At 36.4% G+C, this 14996-nt stretch overlaps 5 protein-coding genes across 5 annotated transcripts; 2 read left to right on the forward strand and 3 right to left on the reverse strand.

Annotated features, from left to right (window-relative positions):
* Positions 1 to 253: 253 nt before the first annotated feature.
* On the reverse strand, positions 254 to 1702 carry EV154DRAFT_477572 (uncharacterized protein; the record flags this gene model as incomplete). The annotated part of the gene is made up of 7 exons (XM_051598113.1): positions 254 to 330; positions 408 to 581; positions 623 to 802; positions 885 to 1002; positions 1115 to 1141; positions 1216 to 1326; positions 1628 to 1702. 7 exons carry the CDS (start codon positions 1700 to 1702, stop codon positions 254 to 256), a joined length of 762 nt encoding a protein of 253 aa, XP_051461539.1.
* Positions 1703 to 3543: 1841 nt separating this feature from the next.
* EV154DRAFT_477573 (uncharacterized protein) lies at positions 3544 to 4314 on the forward strand (the record flags this gene model as incomplete). The annotated part of the gene is made up of 1 exon (XM_051598114.1): positions 3544 to 4314. The coding sequence occupies one exon, from the start codon at positions 3544 to 3546 to the stop codon at positions 4312 to 4314; it is 771 nt and encodes a 256-aa protein (XP_051461540.1).
* A 346-nt stretch (positions 4315 to 4660) lies between these two features.
* On the reverse strand, positions 4661 to 6533 carry EV154DRAFT_536226 (uncharacterized protein; the record flags this gene model as incomplete). The annotated part of the gene is made up of 8 exons (XM_051604121.1): positions 4661 to 4727; positions 4757 to 4825; positions 4861 to 5004; positions 5144 to 5247; positions 5432 to 5586; positions 5637 to 5672; positions 5744 to 5834; positions 6498 to 6533. The coding sequence occupies 8 exons, from the start codon at positions 6531 to 6533 to the stop codon at positions 4661 to 4663; spliced, it is 702 nt and encodes a 233-aa protein (XP_051461541.1).
* A 3448-nt stretch (positions 6534 to 9981) lies between these two features.
* EV154DRAFT_34023 (uncharacterized protein) lies at positions 9982 to 10429 on the reverse strand. The gene has a single exon (XM_051595010.1). The coding sequence runs from the start codon at positions 10377 to 10379 to the stop codon at positions 10146 to 10148; it is 234 nt and encodes a 77-aa protein (XP_051461542.1). The 5' UTR covers positions 10380 to 10429; the 3' UTR covers positions 9982 to 10145.
* Positions 10430 to 12774: 2345 nt separating this feature from the next.
* On the forward strand, positions 12775 to 14449 carry EV154DRAFT_458057 (uncharacterized protein). The gene is made up of 5 exons (XM_051597433.1): positions 12775 to 13028; positions 13081 to 13594; positions 13652 to 13815; positions 13875 to 13965; positions 14024 to 14449. Exons 1-5 carry the CDS (start codon positions 12920 to 12922, stop codon positions 14085 to 14087), a joined length of 942 nt encoding a protein of 313 aa, XP_051461543.1. The 5' UTR covers positions 12775 to 12919; the 3' UTR covers positions 14088 to 14449.
* The last annotated feature ends 547 nt before the right edge of the window (positions 14450 to 14996 follow it).

Consider the following 14996-nt stretch of genomic DNA (forward strand, 5'->3'; position numbering starts at 1 on the left):
TCTCCGCCCTGGTCGTACTAAAACTAAAGTTTATCAAAAAATTTGTTGGACTTTATAAGTCTTCGCCAGGGAGACGAAATAAATCCAGGATTAACCCCGAGTAAAACCTCTGTGAGAAAGTACAAGGATTAGTTCCAGAGCAAGTAAAAATGTAACCAAAGTGCAACCAAATCTGAACACAATAACTTTATTTAAATAGTTTTTAATTTGAAATTCACCTTGGAAACTACGAGTAAATAAATACAAAAACCAATTAAGTACAACAAGCACTCCCGATTTTGACATTACCAAAGTCTGTAGTCGCACAAGCATTAAAAAACAATAACTGCCCTACGTAAGAAAATTAAGTCATTTTAGTAGAAATGTCTACCTTTGCGTTTATGTTTACACTTTGATTACATTTTTACTTCCCCGCTCTACCATATTAAAAATGAGTTTAATGTTAAATCTCATTCGGTGTGATGTCCAATTGCCATGCCAATTTGAACCACTCCCTCCTGATAATTTTTCCCAGGACAAACGAATATTCAACTTGTTGCTATAAGTCAAGTGTCCCTTAGTTTGCATACCGCAGATTCTACCTTACTAATTCCATATTCAGATCATAAAGAGGAAAGAGTACCTTTGGCTAGTGACATAACTTTTAGCCCATCACCCACGCATAAAAAAAAAATCCAAGAATCTCGGACCCCATTTTCGGGCATATCCATAATTCGAAGACCAGCCTTAAACCTCAACTTTTTTTGTTTCCATGGGACAGAAATAGTGTCCTCCCTATACGAAAAAGTTAAACTACGTTCATCTAATGATACATATTTGTGTGTATTTATATGTACCAATGCAACATATACTCTTTGCCATAGAAAAACGATTCAAAGATATACCCCCAAAATTTGGTCTGGTGATCTGATTCAGAATACTTTGATCTTGATTGAGAATTGAAGACATGTGGCCTGTCAACATGAAAGGATAAGCTATAGAAAAGAACATGTTTGTTAAGCACTTTTTACAGAAAAAAACATGTTTTGTATTACACATACATATGGTCGTATATTTTCTTGACATATCGCATACGGGTACTGTCAGGTTTTATTGAGTCCAGCATTGTCTTTACCTTGGTCAAAATCCTGACATCTACCTTCTTTATAGACAAATAAAGGTACATAGGTCAGTAGAAAATCTAAACGTATATCTGTTACTATACTGTAAACTTACTTTTTTAAGCAAATCGGTAAATGTTTTTAAGTTTGGCTGGCGCTCGGCATTTAAGCGTGTCAGGCTTGTTTTAAGCCGTAGTTGGTGATTTAAGCAGGAGAGACAAGATCTCTGGTATATATTTTTTAAAAACGGCTGACGTAATGGAACCAAAATAATCCAATTGTATCATTAGAGATGTCTAAAATATCCTTTAGAGAAATACTAAGAGAGATAAAATATATTTCAGTGTAAGTTTTAGTGCAACCATTACGGACACAATTCACTGGAATTAACCCCTACTATCAAAATGTAGTGACTACTTTCAGTAAACCGCTGCGGATCCTCTAATGCAATAAAACAGTTAGAATGTGCATTGTACTATTAAGTTTTCACGTTACATTTCTGTTTCATTAAACATTCTGTTTCTTACTAATGGTTTTAAAACATTTTCAGTGGTCCCAGCTTCAACTAGTTTTTCAAAAAGTTCGTTTGGATCAGAAGGCATTTCACTGTGAGGAAGAAAATATGTTGTTGAAAAAGAAGCGTTCTACACTGAACCAGTTCTTATGCTTCATCAAATAATATAACCCCGATTTGGTTTTGGCTGATTTAGTGCAGACACCTATTATGCAGAAATATCTAGACCTCTGTATTTTTTTCAAACGTATTTTTTTATACCACTTACGGCAATTCTAGCTAAGACCAACGGGCCAGTATAGTTACACCTATTTACAGTGCAATCCCTGCTATTCACAGTCTGTGAATTCCAAAACTCCAAAACCCTGCCTAGGAGGTCGCCCTCCTATAGCAAAGACTAGCCTCAGCCGCAATATATCTTTTTCGATTTAGCGTCTTTTCAAAGAAACAAGAGTTATTACTAACTAATCTTTTTACGTTATCGGTTACTTTCATACGATAGGAGAAGTATATTAAGGGAAAAGATAAGAGGAAGAATAAAGTGTGTGAACCAGCTTTATTTGTAGGCTGATAAACAAGAGCTTATTCTTTCGTCATCCATGATGTTTGGGCCTTTACTTATAATAGAAACGTATGCAAAAAACCCTTAAGCAAATCGGAACTTGGTAGTTGTCTATCTGCGTTTTAGTAGTAGCTTGTAATGACAGTACAGCAGATTTTATGGAAGACAGAAATCGGTCATCCTATGAAGTTTAGACGATATGGCATGTCAATCGACGTGTAGACTAACTATCACGGGATTCTAAAAAATACGTTTGAAAATAATACAGAGATCTAGACATTTCCCCTATTATGCCAGCATACTTCCCAACACCAGTTTGTCAACTATGCTCACATCCATCCGAAACTCTCGATCATTTTTTTTTTTTTTTTGAGTGTCCTTTAAAACTGTCCGTTTGGCAACATATCTGGTCAACCAAAAAAAACTCAAGCTTTCGTAAAGCGTCCCGTCAATCAACCAAAAAACTCAAGCTTTTGCAAAGCGTCCCGCCAGTCAACCAAAAAAAACTCAAGCTTTTGCAAAGCGTCCCGCCAGTCAACATCACTACATCTCCCCATCCTCTATCACTTTGTCGACCGATATCCTGTGTGTTAGTCTTCATACTTTTCTTGCCCTCTTGCCCAATATGCCACTTCTTCCTGAATCTAGCCTTCTCGCTCTTTTTGCTACTCTCAAATCAATTTGGTTGGGACATGGGACTTTTGTCTTTAATGTCACTCCTTTTAATACTACTTCGACTATATCCCTCGCGTCCAAAAAGATTTTGAAATCGCAACATGAAGCGCTTCTTCTCCCTCCTATTTTTTCTGAGGACAGCTTATACACCTCTATTGGTAAGACTTTCTAGTGCTTAGGCTTCCGCTAAAACTGCTTTTATTTTTCTGAATTTCAAACTTGTACACACTTTAACTATAAAAAAAACACCAACTCTAAAATAGGTCCCAGATTTGAAGTCTCAGGAAATGTTTCAAGCCTGATTCCCTTTTCTTTTTCTTTGCATCAAAGCTACTAGAGATTCTGGCAGACTACAACCCCTTGATATTGAGTTGAGTTCAATCCAATTGCGTAGAAAGAGCGCATTTTCCTAAGCTGGCGTTTATTGATCCTCAACCATGTAAATAAGTATGCTACGGCGGTGTAAAGCCTAAGAGCGTAGTATAAGAATTGAATAAAAAGAAAAAAAAATGTTATTTATTTAGTTATTGTAGTACGAGTTTCGAAAAATTGTAGTGAGACGCATGAGACGCGTAGCTATAAAGCGCGTAGCCACGAGGCGCGTAGTCGATGAGACGCCTAGCCACGAGGCGCATAATCGATGAGACACACGAGACGCATAATGAGACGCATAGCTATGAGGCGCGTAGTCAATGAGACGCATGAATAGTATAGCCACAAGACGCGAAGTGCGTCTCAATATGTCTCTCATTATGGCTCTCACTATGCGTCTCACTGTGGCTCTCACTATGCGTCTCACTGTGGCTCTCACTATGGCTCTCACTATGCGTCTCACTGTGGCTCTCACTATGCGTCTCACTATGCGTCTCACTGTGGCTCTCACTATGCGTCTCACTGTGGCTCTCACTATGGCTCTCACTATGCGTCTCACTATGGCTCTCACTATGCGTCTCACTGTGGCTCTCACTATGCGTCTCACTGTGGCTTTCACTATGCGTCTCACTATGCGTCTCACTATGCGTCTCACTATGCGTCTCATTATGCGTCTCACTATGGCTCTCACTATGCGTCTCACTGTGGCTCTCACTATGCGTCTCACTGTGGCTCTCACTATGCGTCTCACTGTGGCTCTCACTATGCGTCTCACTGTGGCTCTCACTATGCGTCTCACTATGGCTCTCACTATGCGTCTCACTGTGGCTCTTACTATGCGTCTCACTGTGGCTCTCACTATGCGTCTCACTGTGGCTCTCACTATGGCTCTCACTATGGCTCTCACTATGGCTCTCACTATGCGTCTCACTGTGGCTGTCACTATGCGTCTCACTGTGGCTGTCACTATGCGTCTCACTATGCGTCTCATTATGCGTCTAACTATGGCTCTCACTATGGCTCTCACTATGCGTCTCACTGTGGCTCTCACTGTGGCTCTCACTGATGCTCAAAAACGGTGTACAAAATAAATTTTATTAGTAGTCTGTCAAAACTGATTTACTTGAAATATAAGTTCATAATCAGGTATTTGAGAATTTCGATAAAAATATTTTATTGCATAGGTTGACTGCAGACAGTGAGGTATGGCATATATTCTCAAGAAAAGCAGTTGATTCAGGAGTCAACCTATCTTCTTTTATTCACGTATTCACTTGAAGTCGAAGTGAAAGGCATAACAACTACATTGTCATGATTCAAACAGGTGTTAAGCCATTTGCTGCTATCCTTCGGGTAATTGCGTTCCTGGTTTGAAAACACTTGCTTTTTAACCTTTAGGATTTGTTGTTTGAATTGCCATATTAAAACGATCAATGGTTAATTGCTCCTAGTAAATTGAGATATGTCACTTGATACAGACAGATCTTTAATTTTTGTTATCCTTCTGATATAAGGTGTGGGTTTGTCTGCAACAGCAATGTAATAGATAGGCCTGAAGTCTGGATTCCAAATACTGAGAGATCTTGGTGCTCGCTCTGATTACTAGTGACTAATTTGTCTAACATATCTTTCATCACATTTGGCATTTTATCCTTCCTTCTTTAATTGTCTTGGTGTTAAAGTTGTGAACAGCAGTTTCTCCAACACCATATTCATCTGCGTATTTGTGACCAGCTTTTTCTTCTCTAGCGATCAGATCACACTTGTAACCAGTGATAGATCTTGCAATTATTCCTTAAATCCATTCTACTTTATCCATTTTTTAAAATGTCTTGTACTGGCAGCATTTGCGGATCCCCCACTATAAAACTATAACATTAGTAGACGGTTATTTATACCGATCCTTTTTTTTTATTCTACCGAAAAACATGTAGTGCTTCGATGTCATCAAATATGGTGTCAATGAGCGACCAGACATGGCTATCGCACCAAGTTTCTTTTTGGATCTTCTTGAAATTTCCTGACTCATAAAGTCTCACAAATGAAAAAAAAAAAAGATGTTTGACCCCATCAAAGTCATGATATTTTTTTGAATCGTAATCATGTTCCCCAATCCTGTCCCTTGAGAAGCCGTGCTCGGAGATCTTTGGCATTATCGCAATTATAGCCATTGTCATAGTTTGCTAGGTCTGTAGGTAAAGGATCCACAAAGTCGGTCAAGCTATTTTGCCTCATTTCATTAATTTCTTCTTGTGTAAAAACTCCTTCTTTTAAATGGGTCTTGTCATCAAAATCCAAAATCGTTGAACAAGCAGAATGATCAACTAGGCAAGATGTGCTGACTTTTTGCAACATGTCTTCTACTATTTTACCTGTTGATAGTTCCATTTGTTTTTTTTTTCTTCAAGTCGACCAAAGCTTTCTTTCAGAGCTGAGTGATATCGTGGTACTAATGTAAAAAAAGTATACATTTTTTTAAAAAAAAAAAAATACATAGACACTTACATCGTAAATGCGTACCGTGTGCGTTGGCGATGTGTTTTCTTAATGTATCCAAGTCATCCTCGTATACACTGCAGCATACACAGGCGTATTTGTCTTTATAATTGATCTATAGCTTATATGTTATCGACGTAATCATTTTCTTCGACTTTACCAAAAAAAAAAAAAAAAAAAAAATGAGGTGAACATGCATGCCTTAGAATAACATCCACACATGCCCACCGAAATAAAAATTAAAGAGTGTAATAAATGGATTTACTCCCAATAGTTACGACACAAAATCGTATTTATTTTCTTTAATGACATTCCCAATCATATACTTTCTACTCGCTTCCTACATCAAGTGCCAAACCTTACTTCGAACACAAGATGATTTCTCAAGGACTCTCCCCTTCGATATTGATATCTTGCCACTTTTTGTAACCCTGAATCAATACCCAATGAAACATTCTCTCTATACTACATTGGTGGTGATGTGGGGCCAGTATTCCTTGTTAGCATTACATTGGTGATGGGAGACCGGTATCCCTTGTGTACTACATTAGTAGTGTGGGAGCATCCTTTCTTGTACACTACGTTGGTAATATAGGCCAATGAATCTTGCAAACACTACATTGGTAGCGTGAACTAGTCTATCTTGTTATAGTAGGAGGTAAAGTGGTCAAATTTACCTTGGAGTGGATGAAGGAGGGGCCCAAACGCTTTTAAAAAGACATGTTTCATGTCCGCTCCTTGATTTCAAAGTCAAAGAAAGTTTTTCGAACTAACTGACTGTTAAATAATGTTGTTGCTGTTTGACATGGACCATGCCATTCTTCAATTAAACAGCACCATTTGTATACAAAAGAGCAAGCTGCAGTAAAAAAAAAAACACTTGTATTATGTATTGACGCTTCGGTAGTATAACTGATTCATGTAAAAATAAAAGAAGCCAAACAAAAACAAAATAAAAGATGGATTCAGTTACGTCTGTCTGTGCAACCCCAAACCATCAACGAGACACTGACAGACAATAACCAAGTTCACGACTTTTTTGTATGTAATCCTGGAGGACTATTTTCAGATGTTTCTGTTAAGAGTAAAGGTTTAAAAATGATGGGGAATGATAAAATAAACTATGAAATCGTCCTGACATAACCTCTTGTTTATCATTATAAATAGCACGTAATCTAATTTTGCGATATTACGACTGAGTGATCTGTCTTTTGTACAAGATAGAGACCTCTTGGTTTAGGCTCTCAATTCGGTGTGTAACTATGACACACTGTAAGAAGAAAAGTTGGACCATGTAACCAATACGACCTCTCCAATTCATATAATCTATATCAACAGCTTCCCTTTTAGTGCTATTCTGAATTTATTGTATGCGATTGCGGAGTTTATGTGAATGTTTCTCTTGCTTTATTGTTGGTTACATCAATGTAGTTAGGCATAATTAATAAAAACCAGTTTTTTTTTTGGACGAATTACTGATTAAGTGTAACTGTAAAAGTTATATTCAAACAAACTTCAAGGCTATCAAATTTTTATGGGAGCAAAGGAGACACCTGTACCATTTTATTTTTATTTTCTCTGTGTCTTTTTTTTTTAGAGTCACGCAATCTTTTTGTTGTATGTTTTAGACAGAACCATACCAAAAACCTGATTTATTGTACGGTATATACCAAAGTTGTTATGGGAACTGATCTAGTCTGAAGGGTTTTTATTTATGCATGGAAGGATCAAGATAACGAATGAAATAAAGCTAGCGGTTTTTTGAAGATGGCAGCTAATATCTCTACTGTACAACATCAAATCGTTCAGAGTCCTTAGATCAACCAATCAGTAACCACAACCCCCTTTTTTTTGTTCACGCCAACAAGACCAGTAAAGAGGAAAAATACTCGAGATGCCAATGAAGACGATGATTATATTTAATTTTATAATTTGAATAAAAAAGTGATACTTTATAAGAATAAATCCGTGTTTTCGGATTCATGTCCGTTTTAATTCTTGAGAAATTTTTTTTTGTGTATGACTTGTGCCCAGCATGGACTATAAAATAGAAAGAATCTTAAGAAATCAAGGGATGAATACTGTAAATCAGGCTACTCAAAACAAGAAAGAGAATGTTTTGTCAATTGTGCTCCCCTTTCATCATCGCTGACACATTTATCACAACACGAGTGCTTCCTAAAAGTTAAAAAAAAAAAAAAAATGCTCCGAGAATCAAGATAAAAAAGATCAACTTGTGCTACACCTTTCAAGCAATTTCAGAAAAACGATGTTGATGCCAGTCAAACATCTTTTTTTTTTTTTTGGCTTTGATGATTGGCAGATAACCTTTCTTTTTGTTCAATACTAAGTCGATACTATTGAGAAACATACTTTATCGAATGGGTAGATAAGGGATTTGACTATCTATCTTATCTTGCTACTTGTAGCTTATAAGTTCATCGTTATCCGCCCTATATCTAATAATGTAGAAGCGGATATGTAAAAACTAACGCCGCCTTTTAATTATGTATCTCTAATTGCATCAGATGGTCAAGCAGTAGCATTGGACGACAAGTCCGCCTCCTAAATTAAGGTTCGGCTTTTCCCCCCTCATGAGCATGGTAACATTAAGATAATTGAATGTTTACGTGATAGAAAGTGGTTGTCCCCCCTCCCCCCAACAGAGTAAAAATGACTCTTTAGCGGAGTTTTATAAGTAAATAAGTGCCTTGCGTGTGACTAGAGAGTCGATTTGAAAGAAATGACCCAAATGTGCAGGTGTTAAGTTACACATGTGTGCCTGGTCAGATGATAAATGCCTTGATGACAAAAAAGATTTGGCGTTTATAACAAGAATTTGAACACAAAGCCTCGGCCCCATTTTGATCCTAGTGCTACGAATGCAGCACTTTTTATCTTGTGCAAGTGATTCGCGGTCCCCCGCTCTTTGGGATTGTGATCAACAGGCGAAAAAAAAAAAAAGAGAAGTCAATTGATGGACGATAAGGGTGTTTCAGGACGGAAATGAAAATGTAAGTCCCACAATTAAATCTATTACAACTCCGCACATAAAATATTCGACACTTCCGTTTTGAGCCAAAAAAATAAATAAACCTACTCTTTCTTCGTTCAACGATTCTTTCATATTTTATTACACAATTTATCATGCCACTTACTGACATTACTAACAAAGTCTCTAGAAAAAGCAAGGAACTTTCAGATTTCGATCGTGGAGTCATTTGCGGTTTGGCAGAGCATGCCAAATGGACAGGTACCCAAATCAGCAAAGAATTGGGCGTTCCTAGAACAACCGTTGTTACGATTATAAAAAAGTATCGAACTGAAGGGATCACGACTGTCCAACCTCGTCCAGGAAGACCAGCAAAGCTGACAGCAAGAGCTGAGCATCACCTGACGCTTTTAGTTCGAAGGGACTCCTTTGAACCTTTAAGTGTTCATATGCAAAATCTTGCGAAGGCTACCGATCCAATCAGCCTGACGACATTGAGGAATGCACTTCGCAAAAACGGTTTTTATTCTTGCAGACCTTCCAAAAAACCGTTTTTGAGTCTTAGACATAAAAAAACGCGAAGAGAATGGGTCGACGACAAGATGAATTGGACATTAGATGACTGGAAGAAGGTAATCTGGTCCGATGAGTCGCGATTCGCACTCAGGCACAACGACGGTGGTGTGAGAGTTATTAGAAAGAAGGGTGAAAGGTATATGGATAGATTTGTTTTACCAACATTTAAATTTGGTAAGGGATCAGTGATGGTATGGGGATGTTTTTGGGCAGGCGGTTTGGGCCCTTTGGTGACACTAAAAGGGTCTGTCGATCAAGAAAAATATGTCAATTGTTTAAGTCAAAACTTTCTCCCTTGGCTTGAACAATTGACAGAGAAATATGGTCATGACTTTATTTTCCAAGAAGACGGTGCCCCATGCCATACAGGAGGATATACGAGGTGGTGGAAAGAGAAGGCTGGGATTGCAGGCTTTGAGCGATGGCCCGCTCAAAGTCCCGATTTGAATCCGATTGAGAACCTTTGGCGCCTCCTGGGACAAAGGATTGCTAAAAGAAGAGCCCAGCTTCAAAATCTTAATGAATTGGAGGTTGCACTTCATCAGGAATGGAAGTTGTTGGGGGATGAAGTGTGTCATAAGCTTGTAGAAAGTATGCCCGATAGATGCCGGGCAGTAAAAAAAGCTCGTGGCTCAAATACCACTTATTAACGTAAATAAAAAAGTTTCTTTTTACAAAATATATATATATATTGCTATTTTGTCAAGTTTGGTAGAATTTGAGATACCTTTTATTAACAAGTTTTTGGTTTTAAAAAAATGCATGACTAAAGGAACTCAAATTTTTGTGAAAAGTGTCGAATATTTTCGGTGCGGAGTTGTAAATGCATTGATTGCTTTTTTTTGTGTGGGATTGAAATTATCCTGCTGCTACTACTGCTGCTACTGCTGCTGCTGTTACTATTGGAGACAACAAATGGTGAAATCTGAGCTTGATTTTGGTACGACAAACAAAGACACACATCATGGATTGCCGTGTAAATAAATAAATAAATAAAAAAAAAAGAGCAAAAAGAAAAAAAGAAAAAGAGTCCTTTTTCAATAAAAAAGAAGAGGACACTGAAAAAAAAAAAAGTTTTTTTAGCACGTACATAAAAAAAAGTAGAATGAGAGTGGAAAGAGGAAAAAGAATGCCGGTTTCACAAATGCATCTACCAAGTTCCACACTATTATTTTTTACTGGGTCCCTTTTTATTATATTTTTTGCGTTAGAGGAGTACAATTATCCGAGCCAAACATAAATTATGTGATCGCTTACTTTTTTTTTTTTTTTTTTGACGTTAGTCTGACCTGTTAGTTTTACGGCTAAAATATCAACTAGAAGCTTTTAGAATAGCTGATTTACAAAAAAAAAAAAAAAGGAGAGGGGAAGGGAGGGTGGGACTGTAATTCTGTACAGTTAAGGTTTCTGTGGATTTGTATGCCCGGTCTATAACTGTGTGACTCATTGTAACCGCTCTTGCATCTCTACTCTGATTGAACCAGCGTTCAATTAGAGTAAAAGAATATGGGTGGTCGGGCGATCTGTCACCAGCAAAAAAGTGGTCTATTAAGTAATCAGTAGGGCGAATCAATGCATTCACCCGCTAAAAAAGTAATAAAACTCAAGGGGAATGGTTGAGTTTTTATTTTATTTTTTCTGATAATATTTAAGACTCCCACGGTGTTACGACCGAGCCAGACTTGAAAAGAAAAAGGTACCTAATTCATTATAGGTAATTTGACGTGATTTTGGGTATTTTATTCTAATAAGTTGTTGATGTTTTGAATGAATTGTAAGTGTGGCTATGAGTAAATTACTAGAAAGTTCCTTTTCATTTATGATTTAAACAAAAACTTTAAAAATTTGTGTCTGAATTGAAAAAACTTTTGTGTCTGCATTCCAATTCTTTAGTCTCATCCCAATCTCACGTCATACAAGTTAATGTGTGTGTGTGTGTATGTGAGATAAAGCTTCCATTAGGGCCAATTCATGGTGAACCCCAAAATGAAAATATACTTGTGATACAAGACTGGATTCAATACCGCCCACCCACCCCTACACACACAAAGTTAAAAAAAAAAGAAAGGCCGCGCTTATAAAATACTCTACTTCACCTCCTATAATTGACATTGGATTGAGTGAGAAAGGAGGTCAGTGCCAAAAAAAGATAGATGGAACTGTGCACGATATACAAGGTATATTAGTCACAGACGATCTCTTTATTTCTCTCTCTCTCTCCTTATTTCTTAGCAAATAAAGAAACATTTATATTAAAAAGAAATTTAATATTAAAAAAAAAAAAAAAAATGGTTACTTGGAGACAGCAGAATCCGATTCGATAATGATGGGATAGTCACTTCCAATTGCACGTCATTTTTCTATTTTGCACAACAGTACAATGTAACACACTTGAGTTTAACGTAAAATAATAAAAAGAAAGACTTTGCAGCATATAGTGATGTTATCATTATTATCACACAGTGTATAAACCTTAATTTTTTTGGCTGATAGTTAAAAAAGATTCTTTTTTTTTTTTCAGTATGAGGGGGCACTTGTCATATGACACAGTTACTGTGTTCGATATACGTAGTAAAATAGACTTTTTTTTTTTTTGGAGCAAGAGTCTGTGTGAGAAATAAAGATGTCCGTAAAAAACAAGGTCCATTCCGGTAATTAGAGTTTGAGGAAAATAAAAAATTTTTTTTTGAGAGGGGTATGTCGTACGTTTTAAGCAAATGGATATAGATCAAAAATTTGGTTTTTTGGTCATACAAAAAAAGATATGGGGACTTTGTTGGTTACCTATTTTTTATTTATATATTTTATTACTATTATTCCTTTTTTTTTTTTACTGTATGTAATAATTCAATGATTGGTAAACATGAAATAATAAACACAAAAAGATGATAACAAAAAAAGATAATGCAATATAAATAAAAAAAAAAAAAAGAAAGTTGGCACAAGTGGGGAACGGACTCTGTAAATTTCGGTATCTCATAAAAAATTCAAGGTCCATTCGCCGAGTAAAGGGATACAGATATCACAAGAAGAAAGAGAGTAAAAGAGGTGCTGGGGTAGATTTTATTAAGAAGGAATACCCATGACAAGGGTGTGGGAAAAGTAGTTATAGTCTTTAATGCAAAATAAAAAGATAGGTTCATAAAATAAGTAGACTTGATTATTCTGGGTGTGGAATGATTCCGGGCGGATATTGCAGAGAATTCAAACTCCAGGCATAGAAATGAAAGATCCCTCCTCGTACAAACAGTAGGACAATACAATATCGGTGCATGAGAAAAAAAAAAAAAAAAAAAAAAAAAAGGCTGGTTAATTCCAAGTGCCTCATAATTCATTGGTTCAAAGAATATAGATCGTATTTGACGCGAAGCAACTAAAAAAGAAGCACTTTCAAACCCCCTTCAACATTTTTTTTGCTTTAAATAAAGATACAACTTTTTTTATTTTTTCCATTTTTTTTTTTTTTTTTTTTTTTCTTCTTTTTTTTCCTTGTTCCTTTATCCCTTTCCCCCCAAAAAAACTAGCACTTTCTTTTTTTTTTTTTCTTTACGGAAAAAAAAACCCATCCACTTTCATTTCTTTGAACCTCAACCCTTACCAGTCCTTACTAAAAACACCCTTCCTTATTAATAATGAATAAGCTTCATTGGTCTTCCGAATATCTTCATGATTGTCCTGTTACTCACCAACCATACATGTCTAAAATGGAATTAGAGCAACAAGCTAGTTTAATGTATCCTGGTAATAAATTACATATATTAGTCATATTTCTCTTTCTAACCTCTTGTTATAGTCTCCCCCTTCTACGCATCTACCATTGCTTCTCCCTCTGCTTCACCTTTATCCAGTAGTGGTGTTATTTACGGTGATTCCTTTGTGACCAGTCCCTATATGCACGGTCAACATCCTGGTAGTCCTGACTCATTAATGTCTGGATTATCTTCAGCTCCTCTTTACCCTCAACAACAACAACAACACCACCATCAAATGCCCCCTCAACTCGTCCAATCCTCTTCTACTTCCACCGTCCATTCCACCAACAGCACTTCTTCTTCTTCCGCTGCTGCTGCTACTGCTTATTTAAATGAGACTATTGCAAAGGCTTCAGCATTGCCTGAATCCTTTTATCCCGAGTTTCTTCAATATTCCAAAGAATCCTTTGAGCAATCCACTACGCATCGCATCAACAACAAGAAGAGAAATAGAGCTGATGAAGATGAAAAGGTCAAGTTTTCCTCTTCCTCTTCTTCCTCTTCTGAGGATGATGATGAAGATGATCAACGTCCCTCTCGCAAGCAAAAAGTCGAGTAAGTGTGCTATTATGACACGTATTAAGATAATATATTTAAACAATTATTTTATAGACAACAAGATGCTACCTCCACTGTCACCGAGTTGAGACGCCAGATTCATATCCAATCTGAACAGAAGCGTCGTGCCCAAATCAAGGATGGCTTTGAGGACTTGCGTACCGAGTTACCTGCTTGTTTGAACAAGAAGATGAGCAAGGTTACCTTGTTGCACAGAAGTATGTTTTCTCTCTTTTTATTAAGTGCCGTTTACTGACCCTTTTTTTTTTTTTTGCAGCTGTTCAGCATATTCAGCATTTAAAGTCTACTCAAATGACAATATTGGCTGAGCTCGAACGTCTTGTCCAGGAAAATGAACAGCTCCGAACGTAAGTCTTACCTTACAGATAAAAAGAAACAGAGATACTAATTATATATTTTATGTAGTTTCCAACAAGGTGTGTTACAAAAGCAAGCACTTGAAAATATGTATTCTATTGGAAACATCTAAACTCCTCGATCTTTTCTTTTTGTATTTTTCAACTTACTTTTATTTCTACTTATACATAGCACACATATAACCTTTTAATACCCTCTATAGACATCCCCCCTTCGCCCTTTTTCTCTCTTTTTAAAGTTGGTTTTCTTAATCAAAGCTACTTTAAAGTGAGAGAAAAAAAAAAGGACTCTCTCTCTCTCTCTTTTCTTTATTAGACCCATTTCTTTTTATTTTTATGTAATCTTTCCCAGAAAAAAAAAAAAAAAAAAAAAAAAGAAAAAAAAAATCGCTTTTTTTTTTGCCTCTTTTTTTTTTTATTATTTTCACCTATGATAAATTTTATCTACACACAAAAAAAAACCCACTCTCACCCCCTTTTATGCTTTTTTTCCCCCTCCTCTTTTATCCTCTTTTTTTTTTTTTTAAAATGAAAAAAGAAAATAAAAACTTTTTTTTTTATATATAATAATAGTACACGCGCCAACCTTTTTTTTTTCTTTAGCCAATCGGGGGATAGACATGTACCCCCTTTTTTTGTTACTCGGCCCATTGACGTTTTTTATTTTTATTTTCTTTATCAAAATGCGGTTTTACATCTAATCCAATCCATTGGAACTTCAAAAGAAAGTAACAGATCATACAGTTGTCATGTACATATGCCGTATTTTATCCACTTGTTGACACTCCTAAACACTATATGGGGCGCTGATGACTGTTGGTTGGTTGGTTGGAAGTTGGTACCACTACTTGTTCTACCCTAAGTGATCAATCCAATAGAACACAGACTGTAACAACACATGGAGCATGTTGACATTCCGAGTGCATTTTTATTTATTAAAAAAAAAAAAAGTAGTAGAGACGTGCATTCAAAAGGTAGTGACGATGTGCATCCAACATAATGCATGTAGATACACCTTACTT

This window comes from Mucor mucedo (assembly GCF_025094135.1).
Source record: "Mucor mucedo strain NRRL 3635 chromosome Unknown EV154scaffold_12, whole genome shotgun sequence".
Lineage (NCBI taxonomy): Eukaryota > Fungi > Mucoromycota > Mucoromycetes > Mucorales > Mucoraceae > Mucor > Mucor mucedo.